The sequence below is a fragment of the Wyeomyia smithii genome, chromosome 3 (genome assembly GCF_029784165.1).
Source record: "Wyeomyia smithii strain HCP4-BCI-WySm-NY-G18 chromosome 3, ASM2978416v1, whole genome shotgun sequence".
Lineage (NCBI taxonomy): Eukaryota > Metazoa > Arthropoda > Insecta > Diptera > Culicidae > Wyeomyia > Wyeomyia smithii.
In genome coordinates, this window is record NC_073696.1 from 189308228 (window position 1) to 189327349 (window position 19122).

The 19122-nt window shown below is 39.4% G+C and overlaps 1 protein-coding gene across 1 annotated transcript; it reads right to left on the reverse strand.

Annotated features, from left to right (window-relative positions):
* Positions 1–379: 379 nt before the first annotated feature.
* LOC129728932 (transmembrane protease serine 9-like) lies at positions 380–18397 on the reverse strand. The gene is made up of 7 exons (XM_055687409.1): positions 17750–18397; positions 17350–17684; positions 17111–17295; positions 1796–1891; positions 1445–1734; positions 1057–1388; positions 380–991 (listed from the first exon to the last, which is right to left on the reverse strand). Exons 1-7 carry the CDS (start codon positions 18035–18037, stop codon positions 796–798), a joined length of 1722 nt encoding a protein of 573 aa, XP_055543384.1. The 5' UTR covers positions 18038–18397; the 3' UTR covers positions 380–795.
* Between the last annotated feature and the right edge of the window lie 725 nt (positions 18398–19122).

Consider the following 19122-nt stretch of genomic DNA (forward strand, 5'->3'; position numbering starts at 1 on the left):
CATGAAGAACAGACGCTTAGGCAAGCTGCCCTCCTAGGAGAACAGCTCCCGCTTCCCGTTTCCACCGGTTCACCGATCCTTCCTTGGTTGCCCGTATCCCAGTCCATACCACGTGGAGGTAGGGATAGATGTTGCTGGGAATTATGTTTTGGACCACACTGGGGTTTATTTCATGCTTTCATGACTAGTTGTTGATCTAACTTTGATGAATCTGTGATATGATTCTAGACCTATTGAAACATTTTGTCATATATAAGTGATTTAAAAAGTTTCAGAATGCACGAGATGGTGGCAGTTACAAGGTAGATTTCGCACCTGATTTTGAAATAGCCATCAAAAAAATAGAATTCCTATTCGCATAGTTTCCTATTTCTCAGAGACTTTTCAACAGAAAAGGCGTTTTAGGTAAAGTGTAATTTCTGCAGAAAGATTCTTCGAGAGAACACTAGTAACACCGTCAGGTCCAACTTTTTTGATGTGTCTAAAGGTTTTTGTGCTTTTATTGCTTCGTGTTGAGAATGTTTGACAGTTACATTGTTGGAGATTTCGGGGATAAATGTAGTGGAGTTACGATTCTACGAAAATTTCCATTAGTTGCATTCGTAGCAGAAAATTACTGCTTTTGAATTCCGTGTAGTTGAAAAATGATTGGCTTCATTTTCGATTCTGCGATGACTTTTTTCAATTTTACTTTTATTTATTTTTTTGGCTATTTTTTAAAATAGGTATGATTAATTACTTTATTAAATCATTTTTGCAACTTAGGTAATTTTTGTTTCGTTTTCGTCTATAGTCTTACACGCCGGTGTTATTACGAATAAATTCCCGAATTTCTGGACTAGAAACATCCGTAAATACTGCTGGCATTTCGACGGCACACTTCGTTGATCCCCAAGATACTATTCCTATCTGATAGTTATCACACATAAGGGGGCCACCACTGTCCCCGTTACATGTATCCTCCCCGAGGACTCCTCCGGCGCACAACATTCTAGATTGGAATTTTATTTTCATTTAGAAAATATAATCGTTTTACTGAAGTTGTCACAATCTTACGTTTCTGTTATTTGCTCTATCCATATTTTAGAACAAGCGTCTACCGATTGGATTAAAACCTGCAGCTCCTGTAGAATCACCGGTGCATATCCGTTAGCCGCTGTACCCCAACCGATTACGGTGGCAAGAACACTCGGACAACTAACTTGAATAGTGTTATCCACTAACTGGACTGGCTGCAGAAAATCCACCAAAAAGTTTTCCGCTATCTTTATTACTGCAACATCACAAAGGAATGTTTTCGAATCGAAGTTCTCATGAAGAATAATCTGAACTGCATGGAAGAGATAGCCACCGGATAGTTTGTGTGGACTTCCACCGCGAAAAGTTATCTAGATAAAAAAGGAAACCAATTAATTGAATCACCCCCATGGTTTTCCAAACATACCCAAGCCGGTGAACTTCCGTCATCAAGGCAATGAGCAGCAGACAAAGCCCACTTTTCAGAAAGAATAGTAGCACCACAGATGTGAACTCCACCATTCCTTAAAGACAGTTGAAATGGGTACGACGTAATAGTTGTTGAGTCTCCACCTACAATGAATGGGCTTATGTTGGCCCCAGGGTCGTACTGCTCAAGAGGTCCCAATGCCGTCGACGGAGGCCAAAGGCTGTATTTTCGTAGTAGTTTAAAGATTGCTGGCTGCCGGCGATGGTAATTCATTTCAATAATACTGTCTGTTGGGAACGATAAGCATATTCAAGTAATTGTCAAACTATATTAAAAACCAATACTTACCCATTGTATTTCCATTGCAGGTTACTTGCAGAAAACATATAACCGAAATATAGATGAAAAAGGCTCTCATTGAAAATATTTTCGTCTCCATATTCACTGACATATTTCAAAGAAATGAACGGAACGTCGTTAAGAAGTCCAATTCGTACTTTTCTCAGGAAGTGACTATCTAAAGTAAACCTTTTGCTGGTTATCTCGAATTGCATTACTGTGTAGAATATACAAGCAGCGTCTGCCAAAATATGTAATAATTTAATTACAACGTCAACCCAACTGTCTGCGACTTTCATGTATATAATCTACAATAAAATTCGCGCTGGGCGTAGACGAAACGTTTAACGTAAAGCAAACAAAATATAAGAGTCTGTTTCGTTACCACAACTCATTCGTTTGCAATCGGCAAACAATGAGAAAATTTCATTGAGAATTTTGCCTTTTTTTTCAACTTTCATTATATTAGTGTTATTTCGATCCTATGATTCGGTGAAAAAATCCACACAGTAGAGGCTTACCCAATACTCGAACTAATATTTATTAAATTGAATCTGTATTTAACCACTCTCCTACAAAATATAATCTGGCGCTTTTACAAACTATGTGACTTCGTTGCGGGTGAGGAACATATATCTACTATATAAAAGTGAAATTCCGCAAAGCAGTGATCTTATTGATATTATTTCTACCGTTTCTGAGATAAGTATGTACAGTAATCACAGTCATTTTAAATCGTTCTAAATAAAAAAAATGCGATAACATGTAGATTTTGTTTATATGAAAATGATCGTAAATATCAAAGGAATATATTTGCAGAAAATTTTACGTTTGGAATACTAAAAATGGTGATATCATTCACAAAACAATGTTTAATTCACCTAAAACCAAAAATTCAAAGCGATGACAACTATGTTTAACATGCATAATTGACATTTTATGCTCAATTTGTCTCTTTTTTTTCAATAAAATGTTCGTTGATGTTTAGGTATCTGATTACCTACTAAAAATTGAAACATGAGATGTGAATGGTATCACATTTTATAAGGTTCAGATTACTTTTTACTTTCACTCAAATTTGGTTATCTACGAAGTCGGGATGATTTTCAGGGACCGACAACCAACTCCGGTTTCTGGTGAACAGTTCAAGGTGGTCAAATACCATCCAATCTTAGTCGTATTTTCAGAAACCGGATGATGCCCAGAAGCCAGAAATCATTCCCGGGAGCGATTGAGAATTTCAAGATGGCGATTCTGGTTTCAGGAATATAGCCTAAGTAGTTTTAGTGGTAGTAGCACTAATTCCAATACTTTCGAAAGTGGAACTCCAGATTTTATTTTGAAATCCATAATGGCGACTTCTAGTTTCGGTAAAAACAGCCCAAAATCGCAAAATATATTTCAATATGAGAATTTTTGCTCCGTGCGTTCTCAGAATATTTACGTTGTATTTTAAATGATGATAAAAGTATAAGAGGTGGAATCTTACGTAATATTTCTGAAGTGAGTTGAGTTGTGAGTTGGCGAATGGTTGGACACGTGTCACTTGAGATCCTATTGTGGTCATCTACCTCTGTCCAGCAACTCCTATCCCAACCTCCACGTGGTGCCAACCGGGATACGAGTAACCTTAGCGGAGATCGGGTAACCAACCCCGGTGGAAACTTTGGTCGTATGCTGACTGGGAAGGGGGAACGTACGCGGCTGCTTCCCCATGTTAGGGGCGGCGTACAACAGCGTCTGATCCGGAGCGGGCGGCTAAATCATGAAACGCGGTGTCTCGCCAGCTATATCAAAGACGGCAGCCCAGTCGCGAGACTAGGTTTCGCAGCCCTAGTAAGGCAGCATATTGAATATTAAATACTACGAACAATCCAGATATAAATACGGAACGGAATAATCGGCATGGACCTAGGCGAACGAAAAAGGACAACGATTATTGGAAACTTGGTACTTGGAATGTAAGGACTCTACTCGAACCGGCACGCGCAAGTATCCTGGCTAGAGAGCTGCGGAAGGTGAATGTGGAGGTTGCAGCTATCCAAGAGGTGCGGTGGCCGAAATCGGGAGAACGCGAATTCCGAGCAGTAGATCCTATTGCGGACACTTCATTTAAGTACCACATCTACTATAGCGGCGGCGTGAAAGCAAAAAGAGGAGTCGGTTTCGTGCTAATTGGAAAACAGATGAAGCGTGTCATTAGATGGAGGCCGATCAGTGACCGTATATGCGTGTTGAGAATTAAGGGCAAATTCTTCAACTACAGCCTAATAAATGTGTACGCACCGACCAACGAGCAGTCCGATGACGAAAAGGAGGAGTTCTATGAGCTCCTGGAAAAGACATACAATGAGTGCCAGGGACACGATATAAAGATTGTCATCGGAGTTGCAAATGCACAGGTCGGGCAGGAAGACTTCTTCCGCCCCGTAACTGGTAGGGAAAGCTTCTACTCTACTACGAATGACAATGGCCTGAGGCTTGTTAATTTCGCTGCAGCTAGGGGGATGGCTATATGTAGCACTTATTTTGCACGCCGGAACATACGTAAGCACACCTGGATGCACCCGAATGGAGAGCTTTGCTCTCAAATTGACCACGTTCTGATTGATGGACGGCACTTTTCAGACGTTACAGACGTGAGGTCGTTCAGAGGACCGAACGTTGACTCGGATCACTATCTCGCAGTAGGCAAAATCCACGCCCGGCTGTCCAACGTGCTGAAATCCAAGCCAACGAGGAGGATGCAGTTGAACATCCAGCGGCTATCAACTGAAGGAGTGGCTGCTGAGTACTCGCAGAAAGTTGATAAACGGATTGAGGAAAGATTTGAAGGGAACCTGAATGAACAGTAGAGGCACATCCACAGTTCGATCAGCACTACAGCGCGAGAAGTGTTAGGTACAACTGCGACAGCTGCGCCCAATGAGTGGTTTGACGCTGAGTGCCAGCGAGTGACGTAAGAGAAGAACCGCGCCAGGGGTCACATGTTGGCCACGGCTGTGACTCGTCAGAGCATGGGTAGATATCGAGATGCAAGAGCCGCTGAAAAGAGACTCCATCGCCGGAAGAAACGACAGCTTTGGGAGCGTATTCTTGCGGAGGCGGAAGGTTGCTTCTCCAGGCACGATGCGAGGAGCTTCTACAAGAAGGTCAACGGAATCAGGAATCGAAACGTGTCAGCCCCTGTCATGTGCAACGATAGGGAGGGGAACCTGATAACCGATAAAACAGAGGTGGCCAGGCGTTGGAAGAAACACTTCAGTGTGCTGTTGAACGAAGAGGGAAACAGTGGAGTCGAAAGGAGCAGGATGACTATTGAGAATGATGGTCAAGCTGTGGATTCACCATCCATGGACGAGGCGAAGAAAGCAGTGTAAGAGCTGAGAAACTGCAAGGCAGCTGGGAAGGACGGCATTCCCGCCGAACTCTTCAAAGTCGGGAGCGAACAGCTGTATCGTGAAATCCATCGGATCATGCTCAGAGTGTGGTCTGATGAAGAATTGCCCTCGGACTGGTTGGAGGGTCTCATATGCCCGGTCTACAAAAAAGGCCATCGCCTGGACTGTAGCAATTATCGGGGCATAACTCTTCTCAATACCGTGTACAAAATTCTCTCCCGCATTCTGTTCCACAGACTGAGGCCGTTGCAGGAGACCTTTATTGGCGAGTACCAATGCGGTTTTCGAGGGGGCCCTCCACGACGGATCAAATGTTTACCTTGCGACAAATCCTCGATAAATTTCGAGAATACAACTTGCAGACGCACCATCTGTTCATAGACTTCAGGGCAGCGTACGATTCAGTCAAGAGAAATAAGTTATGGCAGATTATGATTGAATATGGCTTTCCAACAAAGCTGTTTAGCTGATTCGTGCCACCCTTGAAGGTTCTACATCAAGCGTCAGGATAGCCGGTGAGATATCGGACTCGTTCGTGACGTTAGATGCTTTGAAGCAGGGCGACGGGCTGTCGAACACGGCAGGCTTCAGTGGGCTGGGCATGTAGCGAGAATGCCGGATGAGCGTCAAGCGAAGGCTATAGTTAGCAGAAGTCCCGATAGAGGTCGTCGACTTCGAGGTAGACCCCGCACTCGTTGGATGTGTGCTGTCGAGAGGATGCACGCGAAATAGGTGTTAGAGGCGATTGGAGGATAGCAGCCCAAGACCGAGGGACATTGCGACGTATTCTGGATTCGGCACTGGATCGATAATCGGTCTGTCGCCTTAAAAGTAAAGTAAAGTAAAGTAAAGTAAGAGTTGTGCTAATACGGCAATGAAATATAAAAAATATTTTTAATTTTGAAACTTTTAATCCCGAGCATTGCCGGGAACGTTGAACTAGTCTATACATATCTATTTACATATAACCAATTATTTTTCAATCAAACTCACTATATTTTACAATTTCGTCACAGACAACGAAATCAACTATTCACGATGGAAAGCAAATTCGACGACACATCAACGAGCTCCACTGTACGCAAACTGCATATTGTTATTATCATCTATTAGTTATCATGCCGTGTATCCAATTAGACTCCTTCGCAACTGAGGTTTGCCAGCCATAACTTTCGTTACTATTTCTCGCTTCCAGGCATACTTGTTTTCGTTTTTTGCTCTTTGAATGCTCATTATCATTAGGCTATATTTTCCCAAGAAGGCAGAATTCGAACAAGTCATAAATGAAGCACTTGTTGAGACACTCTACCTTCATAATTTGTCTGAACATTGAAATGTTGAAATTGCTATAGTTCCATAGCCAGAGTTGTTTTATTTTCGTAGGTACCAAAAGAGCATCTCTTCCGGTTTTACAAGTTTAGTCTGACTATTACGCTGTACCTATGGCAATTTCAACAATACAATGTTTGGACAAATTATAGAGATCGAGTATCTCTACAAGTGCTTTATATATGACTTGTTCGAATTCTGCCTCCTTGACAAAATACAGCCTAATGAGCATTCAAAGAGCAAAAGAGCGAAAACAAGCATGCTCCCATGTATCATCAACAAACACCAAAAACCCCTATCGCCATGTTTCTCTGGTCTACAAACCACTTCGACCGTCTATTCAAAGTAGGCAGGTACTGTCGCTACCAACGCTCCCAAAAACCGCAATCAAGCAATTTATCAGATTAACGATGGTAAGTGAAGTCAGACGGTGCATTGGAGTGTTTCTATGTAAATTTTGACGGTTTTGACAGTATGAGGCCGAGCGTTGTCATGCAGTAGAATCACTTTTTTGTGCCTCTGCTTGCAGTATGACCGTTTTTCGCGCAGTGCTCGGTTAGTTCGCATCAATTGAAATATATAGCGTTTCCCAGTGATGGTTCAGTTTCAACAGTTCATAATAAATAACACCGGCTAGGTCCCACCAAATACACAACATAACCATCGCAGCGTGTATATACGACCGAGCCGAAGATGTAGAAACATGACCGGGCATGCTCCTCTCTTCGAGCTGCCGTAATAAATCCATTTTATATTACCCGTCACGATGCGATGAAAAGAACAATTCCTTCTCTACTGCGGGACCAGTTGTTCACAGACAGAAAAATGTTGCTCAACGTTCCTTGGCTTCAAATCAAGAGTTCCTTTTTTTAGTTATTCCCAAATCAAGCAATCGCTTGGAAATGGCTGGGCCTACTTATTTTACTTTCAAGGACCATCCATTAATGATGTCGCGCGTTTAGAGGAGGGAGGGAGTTTCTATTATTGTGATATTTTGTGAAATATGGGGGAGGGGGAGTTAGCTTGAGTGTTACAACACATTTAAACTAAAAATAAATAAATAAAAAACTCATATATCTAACCACGGAGTTCAACTCAGAACTATTTATGATATTTACATCATTCATTCATAGTTCTCGATCCCTTTTTTGCTTAAGATAAAATAAATGACAATTTTGTTTTCGTTAAAAAAGCATGATGTTCGTTGATTCCGTTTTACCGTGTTAGTTATCTTCTATGATCTTCTTTTCCTTTTAGTTTTAGTAAAATCGTTCTTATCTAGGAAAAATGCGTTTTAAACAAATTCTTCAATTTTCAATCAATTGTTACCAAAGATGAGAGGATGGGGAGTATAATAACGTGACGTAATTAAGGGGGGGAGTCGAGGAAGTTGTGACAGTTTGTGACAAGGAGGAGGGGGGGCGACAGACCGATTATCGATCCAATGCCGAATCCAGAATACGTCACCATGTCTTGGGCTGCTCTCCTCCAATCACCCCTAACACCTATTTCGCGGGCATTCTCGTCGACAGCACACATCTAACAAGTGCGAGGTCTACCTCGAAGTCAACGGCCTCTATCGGGATTTCTGCTAAATATAGTCTTCACGTTCTTCCGGCATTATAGCTACATTCCCAGTCCACTGCAACGAGCCGTGTTTTATCCGCTTGACTATATCCACCGATTTGTACACCTGGTCAGTGCTGATAAAAGTCATTTTCCCCAGCAAAACGCTTCGAAAATTACAGCCAATTATTTTCAATTTTCACTTCCAATGATCGCAGTACTCTTTCAGATACACTAGATTTTCGTCCTAGTAACGTGCTGTTATACTCAAATGAAATAGATCGCGCGCATCGTTCACGGTTACGGAATAAAATTTGACGACAAATCCAACCAAATGATCTTCACTTCAAAGCGAAAAAGAAAAACAAACAGTCCACTCAACCAAAATGAACCTCACCGAAACACTTTTTCACTCACACTGACCGATGCCTTGACAATCTTCGTTAACTGATAAACTGATTTTGTTGTCTTGCTTCCATCGCATGAAATATAATGAGGTATTTTGACAGTTCACTTCCATGCAAAAAGCGGGAAGGGAGAACTCTGAAAGGATTGTAAAAAAATAACGTTTATGCTGATGCTTTTTTCCACTTTCACTCAAGCTCCTTACCAGCCACCATGTATTTCGTTTTGGCAGAGTTAATGATGAGCCGCTGAGAGGTCCGAAGGCCTCTTCTACTGCTCTACAGTTGATACCAATGATGTGGATATCGTCCACAAAATCCAGAAGCGTCTCACATGCTTCTGAATTTTGTGGACGATATCCACATCATTGGTATCAACTGTAGAGCAGTAGAAGAGGCCTTCGGACCTCTCAGCGGCTCATCATTAACTCTGCCAAAACGAAATACATGGTGGCTGGTAATTGATGGTAATGATGGTGTCGCTTCTTTGCACGCCAGCTCTCCGTATAGCACCTTCCAATGCGATGCTGAACAAAAAGTTTGACAGCCCGTCTCCCTGCTTTAAACCATCTAACGTCACGAAGGAGTCCGATATCTCACCGGCTATCCTGACGCATGATGTAGAGCCTTCAAGGGTGGCACGTATCAACCTAATTAGTTTTGTTGGGAAACCGTTTTCGAGCATAATTCATCATAACTCATTTCTCCTAACTGTATCGTACTCTGCCCTAAATTCTATGAACAGATGGTGAGTCTGCAAGTTGATTCTCGAAATTTTTCGAGGATCTGTCGCGGGGTGAACATTTGGTCCGTAGAGGAGCGTCCCCCTTGAAAATCACATTATTATTCGCTAACAAAGGCCTCCTGCAACGGCCCCAGTCTATGGAACAGAATACGGGAGAGAATTTGGTAAATAGTGTTGAGAAGGGTTATGCCCCGATAATAGTCCAGGCGAAGGCCTTAATTGTAGATCGGACATATGAGACCCTCCAACCAGTCCAAGGGCAATTCTTCATCCACAATCTGAGCATGATCCGGTGTAAAGCACGATACAGCTGTTCATTTCCGAATTTGAAAAGTTCGGTTGAAATGCCGTCCTTATCAGCTGCCTTGCAGTTCTTCAGCTCTTTCACTGCTTCCTTCACCTCATCCGTAGATGGTGGGTCCACAGCTTTGCCATCATTCTCATTCACCATCCTACTCTTTTCGACTACGCTGTTTTCTTATCCATTCAACAGCACATTAAAGTGTTCTCTATCGTTGCACATGACGGGGGCTGACACGTTTTGTTTCCTTATTCCATTAATCTTCTAGTAAAAGCTTCTCGCATCGTGCCTGGAGAAGCAACCTTCCTCCTCCGCAAGATGCTGGCACTCCCAACGCTCTCAAGTGCTCCCAATGGTGTCGTTCTTCCGGCGATGGAGTCTTCTTTCAGCAGCTCTAGCTTCTCGGTATCTGTCTACGCTCTGACGAGTCATAACCGTGGCTAACATGTGAACTTTGGCGCGATTCATTTCATCCGTCGCTCGCTGGTACTCAGCGTCAAACCACTCATAGGATGTGACTGTCGCAGATGTACCCAACACTTCTCCCGCTGTGGTGCTTATTGTACTGTGAATATGCCTCCACTGTTCGTTCAGGTTACCTCCGACTTGATCCTCGTTCATTTGTATCCCCGATGACGATCTTTATGTCGTTTCCCGGGCACTCATTAAGCATCTTTTCCAGGAGCTCATAGAACTCCTCCTTCTCTTTATCGGGTTTATCGCGTACACATTTATCAAAATTAATTGAAAAATTTGCCCTCAATTTTCAACACGCATATATGGTCACTGACCGACCTCCATCTAATGACACGTTTCATCTGTTTCTCTATGAGCACGAAACCGGCTCCCCTTTTTGCTTTCTGTCGCCAATGTAGTACCCAAGCAGCACGCATTGTTGCAATGAAGCAAATGCAACTCTCAATGCAGCATTCAAAGATTGTAATAAATCGCATCCATTACTTTTATTCAACTTGTAAATAACCGAAAAAGCGCAGGAGGTGGAGCCTATATGCAACTAACAGTGCTATGTGAATCATCATCTGCATCGATAGCCGCTGCAGTATAGGAAGAAAAGAGAGGAGAAATAAAGTTATGTTTGTTTACCTTTACTGTCATTACTCTTCGGTGATGGTGTCGCGAAGTTTAATATAACTACATACATACATTATAAAAAACCTCAAATATATCGAACTTTTTCTCTACTTACGCTTCTGATAAGTATGTTATTCTACCTACCATTCAAAATTAACCGTGCAAAAAATGTTTTTACTTCGTAATTATTCACGCGCCTTTTATAAAGTGTTGTAAAAGAAATTTTATGATTCAAACTCGCCAAATTATAAACAATGTTTGGGAAACGATAGTTCAAAAAACCTTGCTTAGTGGATTTGCAGTGGTAATCATGCGGAATATGGAATAACAAAACCATATTTCCAACAATAATCATTTATCGTTCGTTTATATTAGGGATGGCTGTTTACTGTGTGGTAATTTTAGCAAATATATGGTTCAACAAGATGTTGCTATACATTTTCATTACTAGTTTGCTTTCCTTAGAAGAAAACGTTTGTGAAACAACAATATGCAACATCATGTGACATTATCGTTATTTAAAAACATCATGAAATATGCAGTTGGAAATAGATTGCAGAAAACTATTGAGCAATTTCTAGTTTTCAGTTACGAGAATGATACACGTAAATAACAAAATGTTGCTAAATTCTTTTATATTTCTTCAGAGTAACCGAAAAAGTTTCTTGCACCGTTAAAAAAGATTTAAAACAACAAATATTGAGTAGTCTCATTTGAAAACATGTTGCAAGTGCTGCTTGGGTAGGTGTGGTACCTAAATTAAGTGCTCGCAATAGGATCTACTGCCCGGAAGTTGCCCAATTTAATTTCGATATGAGTACTTTTGGAATCGACATGATGTCCAGAGACCTAAAATCAACCTCAGACGTAATTTTGAAATCCTTGGTTGGTCCGGTTCCTGGAACTCAGCCTAAAATTATCACATACAGCCTTTTATGGCTATTTCCGGAATAAAAATAATGCCCAGAATCCAGACACCGGCTACCAACAACTGTGTATCAGCAACTTTCAACATTACTTTAGAATAACTTTAAGCCAATTAACGCTTTGCATCGGGGTAAAATAAGGGAGCTGAAACAGAATTATTACGTAAATTTACCGCTTAAGACCATCATATTGTTTGATTGATTGAAAACTGGCTTGATGAATTTCTTGATTTGAGTAAAATAAATATAGTGACGGGCGATTTAAATATTAACTGGCGAGATGATGCAAATTCGAATCATTTGAAGCGTTTAGTTGAGTCTTTCAATTTGAAGCAAAGTGTAGATGAATATACGCGTATTTCCCAGCGGAGTAGAACTTTGATTGACCATGTTTATTGCAATTTTGTTTCGATTCGTTCAGTTACGAATTCTGATATGAAAATAACCGATCATGAGACATTAGTAATTAATGTTCTAGAAAACTTGAATAATAATAATGATTCAATAAAATTGAAATGCTGGAGAAAATATTCGAAACAGGCTGTTTCGAACCTTGTTGAGAGAAGCTTGGGTTTTCCAATCGCGACCGGTAGTTTAGATGAATCTGCAGCTGTTCTTACTAACATTTTGAAGACGTGTACGAATCAATTAGTTGAACATAAATTTGTTTCGCTGAAAAACTCGAACAGCTGGTATAGTTTGGATCTTTCGCGCCTAAAGCGCAAGAGAGATAAACTGTACAAAAAGTTTTGTAGATCAAACAATCAGAATCATTGGATTGAGTACACGTTCGCGCGTAATAAATATCCACAAGCGATTAAAAAGAAGCGTTGTGAATATATCCAGAGAAAGATTGTTCAACATCAGAATAACAGCAAAGAGTTATGGAAAATTTTGAAATCTTTGTTGAAACCTAGTAATTGTTAACCGCGGTCCATAACTTTTGAAGGCACATTAGAACATTCAGAACAAATTATTGCATCTAGATTTAATGATTATATAGTCAATAGTGTTTCATTGATCAATCAATCCATTGAATTGGTCGAGGAACCCGACGGAATAAAACAGCCGATTAACAGTAGTTGTACATTTGATGGTTTTCACCCAATCACGTTAGATGAACTGAGAAAAATTTGTTTTTCATTAGGTAAAACGGCTGGAGTAGATAATGTAAATGCTAGAGTTATTCAAGATTGCTTCAATGTCATTGGTCACACTTTGCTGGACCTCATTAATGAATCGTTGCAAACAGGGCACGTGCCTTTGGTGTGGAAAGAATCGTTGGTTGTTCCGATTCAAAAGGTTGCTGGAACGATTAAAGCCGAAGAGTTTCGTCCCATCAACATGTTACACACATTAGAAAAGATATTAGAACTAGTTGTTAAAGGCCAGCTTCTAGAATATTTAAATAGTAACTCGTTGCTAATTCTGGAACAATCAGGCTACCGGGAAGGCCACTCATGTGAAACCGCGTTAAACTTAGTACTAGCAAAATGAAAGATAACTTAGAAAATAGAGACACAATATTTGCTGTTTTTTTGGATCTAAAACGAGCTTTTGAGACAATTTCTAGGCCCTTATTGTTGAACACAATCAAGCGCTTTGGAATTTCGAGTACTGCATTCAGATGGTTTGAAAGCTACTTGTCTGACAGAACTCAACAGACTGTTTTTAATGATTCTGTTTCTAGTCCTGTGGAGAATGATCTTGGAGTTCCACAGGGAAGTGTATTAGGGCCCCTTTTGTTCATTATGTATATAAATGACATGCGACGAGTTTTACGTTTTTGTGATATTAATCTTTTTGCCGATGACACCGTATTATTCATTGCAGCTAAGAATGTAGAAGAAGCCGTTTCACACTTGAACGAAGATTTACGTTCTCTAAGCAGATGGTTGAAGTATAAGCAATTGAAATTGAATATTGATAAAACTAAATTTATGATTTTCTCGCGCACCGTTGTAAATGATGATGTCTCTGTTTTGATTGATGATGAGGCAATTGGTCGCGTTCGGGAGATTAAATATCTTGGCGTGATTATTGATGACAATCTAAAGTACAACGCTCACATTGACAATGTCATCAAGAAAATTGCCAAAAAGTAAGGAATTCTATGCCGTCTGAAAAACTAATTAACGATTAGTAGTAAAATACAGCTATACAAGTCAATCATCTCTCCACATTTGGATTTTTGCCCTACTTTTTTATACTTAGCCAATAACACACAACTATTGAGGTTACAGCGTTTGCAGAATAGAATAATGCGTTTGATTTTAAATTGTGATAGATTAACTTTCTCTGTTTTCATGTTGGACGCTTTGCAATGGCTATCTGTGAAGCAGCGAATTGTTTATTTGTCTATGGTGTTCATTTTTAAAATAAATCATGGTTTGCTACCTCAATATTTGAGTGATCGAATTGAAAGAGGAAGAGATTTTCATAGATATAACACTAGAAACGCGAATGAAATAAGAACACCTTTCTTTCTAACGAGAGCTTCACAAAATTCATTGTTTTATAAAGGTATAAATTTTTTCAATTCGATGCCAAGACATGTTAAACGTGCACCAACACTTGCGGAGTTCAAGAGACAATGTATTTCACACGTGAAAGTTTCTATTGTATAGAACGATACTAAGTTTTTCAAAATGATGTAGAGTTTACCTGACGAAGTTTGAACAAACGGATCTTAAATGACGAAGTTTTAACAAACGGATTTATTTTAGAAGAACTATTTGTTTTGGTTTCTATTCATATATTGATTGTTTTATTGAAGCTTGTAAATGACGAAGTTTTATTCGAACGGATCTGACTGTGTTGTAAAATTTTATTTATATGTTTATATTAAATTGGACTTTTCTAAATTTATAACAACAAAACTACTGTGTTCACGGTGATGATGATGGATTTTTTTTCTTTTCATTATTGTTGTTGTAGCTTTGAAAATAATAGAAAGAGACTACAAAAGCTTGAGCCTCGCGCGCGGTTTTCAGATATAAATGATTTCTTTTAGCAAATTAAAATTGTAATTTGAATGCTTAGAGAAAATCATAAAATAGTTGTGGTTGGTCTGGCTGAAGGTCATGAAAACCCTGTACTAGTTTTGTGTGCTCTATGAATCAAGTATACAGTTTTTGAAGAAGTTTATATCTGGAGGTAAAATCAGTTCGTTTTTTTTGTTTTGTATAACTGATTAAAATGTGATCACATTAATTATCTATAGATAAATCGTCCAGCTCAAACCTTTGTAGGGGTATGTGGCGGGACCATCATCATCATCATCAACCCCAACCGAGTGCATTCCTTAACCTACTGCAAGAAATACATTTATATAAGACAGCGTGTCGTAATTCTACGTTAACCTTGCGGTCGTGTCATATGCACAACCTCTTTAACTCTGTCCTTTCTTCCGGCGGACTGTCATCAACATCGAAATTACTGTCATTGAGGCGACGGAACCAATCACGGCATATTGTTTCGTAATCTTTTATATAACTCTCGATGCGCTTCAGTGGCGTTTTCTCCCAACAAAATGAGGAACGTAACATTCCTCGTAAATAACGATTATTTGGCACAAAATCAGATATTTTCACACAACAAAAAGTATATGACACTAAAATTAAATCAGCAACGAGTCAAGGCGGTTTGTTAACCATATGTCTCAGCACGTTTTAGATATGTCAAAATCGATCAGCACTCACTGCTGGCGTCATCTACTGACAAATAGTGAGAACTTAGTTGCAACCCCAATAACAGAAACTTTTTCATGCTCATCACGTTGAAAATGTTCCATGAACATGGAACAGTTTTTTAGAAAAGCTTCAGATCCTTTAAATGCTAGTCTAGATAAATTTTCGGAAAAAGTATGCAAAGTTGCTTAATAAAGTAAGACCCACATATCCACAAAGTTTCAATGAATTCTTAGTCAGTGCCGCCAGTCCCCAAGTCGAGTAGGCGGCAAATCCGTCATAAGCACAACAATTAGAGGAAACAAAAAACCGACCAACAAATATTAGAAAATAGGTATATGGAAAGCAAAAGGAAAAAAGGATAAATATTTTTTAAGCAACAAAAACAAACGCAAGAAATGAGAAAGCAACTATAATTTAACAAAACGCGAAACAACATTTACTTATTGAAAAAAGGGTAATCACAGAGAACAAATAAGAAGTATAACACTAGGACAGGACGTGACAGGAGAATCCACAAATCACTCACAGTTCTGTCAAAGTGAAAGCCCTCTCTGATTGGTCGATTTTATTAAGCGCACTGTTAAATTTTATTATTATTCGGTACGGTTGACCATGCTGCGAAAACTATCGATAATTTTTGTTTATACTGTTTCTGTTTACCGAGTGAATGAACAGCGTTTGGTTGAACATTTTTTATACACTCGACTGTGTAATGTCTATGAAAATCTACATTCGAAATATTATTCATGTTTTCGAACTACGTATGATGAACAATACCTGATTCATTTCATGAAAAGCAAGAGGAATCCGAAATGAGTTAAAATTATGACTAGTGTAAATGAATTCAAATATATCTTTGAATCAATTGGAAATTCAATGAGCAAGCATTATTAAATGAATTAATTAAAATTGAAATCCAAAACTTGGAAAACCCTAGACATTGAAATTTTTTTTATTAAATTTATTCGGGAATACTGACAAGCGTCATGCCGAAAAATCAAAATGTTTCATGAGGGCAATTTTGAACGAAAAGAAGCGTCCGCAAAAAATTAGGAGGAAATGCAATCTTGAAACCGGACCCATAATTATATTAGAATATTTCATGCTTCAGGATAGTTTTTATGTAAGAAGACTTCAAGTGTTTGTTCACTCTTTAACGTGAAAGAAGCTAAATATATTGGTACCTACTGGATAACAGGTATTTGCCATACATTTTGGAGGAGTAATACACTTTTTTTAAATTCTTCTCAACTTTTGAATTCTATTACTCATCACTTTACGCATCTATAAGCGGATAAATATTTTAACTTTGACTAAAAGTTTTCTTCAACGCTTAGATTGACTGTTGGTGGGCAGCCTACCTAGGCACTGAAAAATATTTTAGGTTAAATTTGTAATGCGTATCTGCTTACAGCTGCGCAAAGAGAAAAGCAGTAGAGTTAAAAACTGAAAAAGAGTTCAGGTATTTTTTGATCAGTGTTACTCTCATGTTTCAGATAAAACATTAACGATCGATTGTTCTAGCTTCGTCATCACTATTATTTTCGAGAATTGAGCTTTATCCTATTAAAAATATCTATAGAATTTTTCTTCATCGCATAAATTTTTTGAAATGTTCAAATGGTCATTCATAAATTTGTGGAAAATGGCTTTACAACTATAATTTTCGAGAAAAGTGTTTTTTATTGCAATTGTACGCAAATCACTTTCAATATCACTTGATTGTATGAGTTTAATAATTGTTGTCACACATGTTGGCGCTAAATCTTGAGTATACACATAATTTGCAGTTTGGTTGCAGGCATGGTCGGTATGGTAATTGCTTTGGCGATTTCAATCCAATTCATAGGAGACTTCATTCTAGATGCCAACGATGGAGGTAACAAAATTCCGGATGCCAACGGACGCGATTCGGGTGTACACACCAGGTAATGCTCCTCCACATTGGGTAGCACCCCACGATACGATTCCAACTTGACGTTCTCCACTAACAAGTGGACCTCCGCTGTCTCCGTTGCATGAATCACGACCTTGTTGTCCAGCGCAAATCATGCTGCAAATTAAGCGATTAATAAAATAAAGTAAAATGAATGATTTTAAGCCTTACTTTCCGGTGATACTAGACACGCCCCATTGAATGCTACATGTAGCTTGCGAAACAATCGGTATGTTAACGGCCATTAAATTTGTCGGAATATTTCCGCCAGGGAAGGTTAAACCCCATCCTGACACAATACTTGAAGTTCCAGTAGCTAACTCTGTTCCAGCTGGTAGCAGCGCTATCGGCGCGATGTTTGTACCAATAAATGCGGTAGAGCTTCGTATGACACTGACATCAAAGTCGAGCCTGTCTGCGTTATAGTTAGGATGATTCACAATTTGAGCAGCCTGGAAGATAACACCCCCGGAAAGGTGGCTGCCGCTACCACCACGTAGGGTTATCTAAAATCACGTGACAGTCAAAGTTTCAATCAACAGATTTTTTCGTCATGTTTGCCAGTACTTACTGTCGATATCACTGGAACTGGAAAAGTGCAATGGGCTGCTGACAGTGCCCAGTAATAAGCAATTACCGAGGCACCACAGAAGTGATTTCCATTGGAACGGAGAGATAGTTGATACGGGAACTGCGCTACGTTAACTTCTGTACCGCCAACAATCCTTCCAGTGTAGTTGTTTGCTTCTTTAAACACTTCTAACCCATTTGGCAGAATTTTTTTCGCAAACCAAGTGTCCTCTGCGACTGCCGAAAACACAGATCCTATCCACAGTGACAGTACAATAAATGTCCTCATAGTGAATCTTCACTTAACTGCCAAAGTTCTGTGTGATATTCCCATTATATTGTATTAGCAAGTCTTATCAGTCGATGTTTCACTTTTCTCTTATTTTGATTGATTTCTTGCAAACGATTCACCAGCAGAAATTTGTTCAAGCTGAGCATGTAGAACAATCACAGTCGTTGTTGAACATCAAGTGTGTGAAAAGTTGCGTATTGTGTTTGCTGATTTACTCATCGATGACAGGAAATGGGTGCAGTGTAATTTAGTTTCAGTTGTACCAATCTGGTGAGATAACGACGATATGCTCATATGAACTATTTTGCGTTCATGACCGTATAATTCAAGCACATTGTGAAGCATCCTTTCACAATATCTAACTTGAAACAATTTTACAGTGAAATTCAGTGAATCCTTCATATAGATTCTGCAATGATCATACTGGATGAAATCTTTGAAGCGAAAATGACATCTTGTTAAGTGGCATCTAAAGCCTAAATTTGAAGATATAAATATTAAAGTGTGTATACTATATTAGTTCTATGTGTGAACCAGGTCTAAAATAATAGTATAAGACAGTGGTTCCCAGACTTTTTGGCTCCGCTCCGCGGCCCCTTTCGCTAAACACAAAGAGCTCTGCAGTCCCCCTCGCGAAGAACAGAGAGCTTCACGCCCCACCAAAGGAACTTCAGATTAAAGTTTTGCACTACGAGGCTGTGTTTTACAGTCTTATTTCGTCCTGCGAGTTCAGTTTGTTCCACGTCTTGGTCCTAATACGCAGAAGGTTTGAAAATCTGTTTTCACAGAGATGCATAGAAAAAAATTTTAATTACCAGTAAAATTTACAAAGCGCTTTGTAAAAACACTATTTAGGTGTTCCCAAATTTCGACAATATTTACTATAAGTAGTCATGCAACCAAAAATCACATTACAACTTAAAACAACTTAAAACGAAAAGTTGCTTGCTATCGTTGAATGATACTTCGCCTTTAACTCTCCAAAAGAAAAGAAAGTTTTTCCCACCGGTGCCCACATTTTAATCACCCCGTTCAACCATTTCCTTTACGTCGGGGTACGTATCATGGTGAAGGTTATTGTC

Excerpts from the sequence above, each read along its gene's own strand:
- LOC129728932 (XM_055687409.1), bottom strand. The coding sequence starts at position 18,037 with ATGAGGACATTTATTGTACTGTCACTGTGGATAGGATCTGTGTTTTCG. Across the intron at positions 1,892-17,110 it reads TTTTGTTACCTCCATCGTTG|TGAATATGGAGACGAAAATA; the intron begins GCATCTAGAATG and ends GAAATATGTCAG. Across the intron at positions 1,389-1,444 it reads ACGGAAGTTCACCGGCTTGG|ATAACTTTTCGCGGTGGAAG; the intron begins GTATGTTTGGAA and ends TTTTTTATCTAG.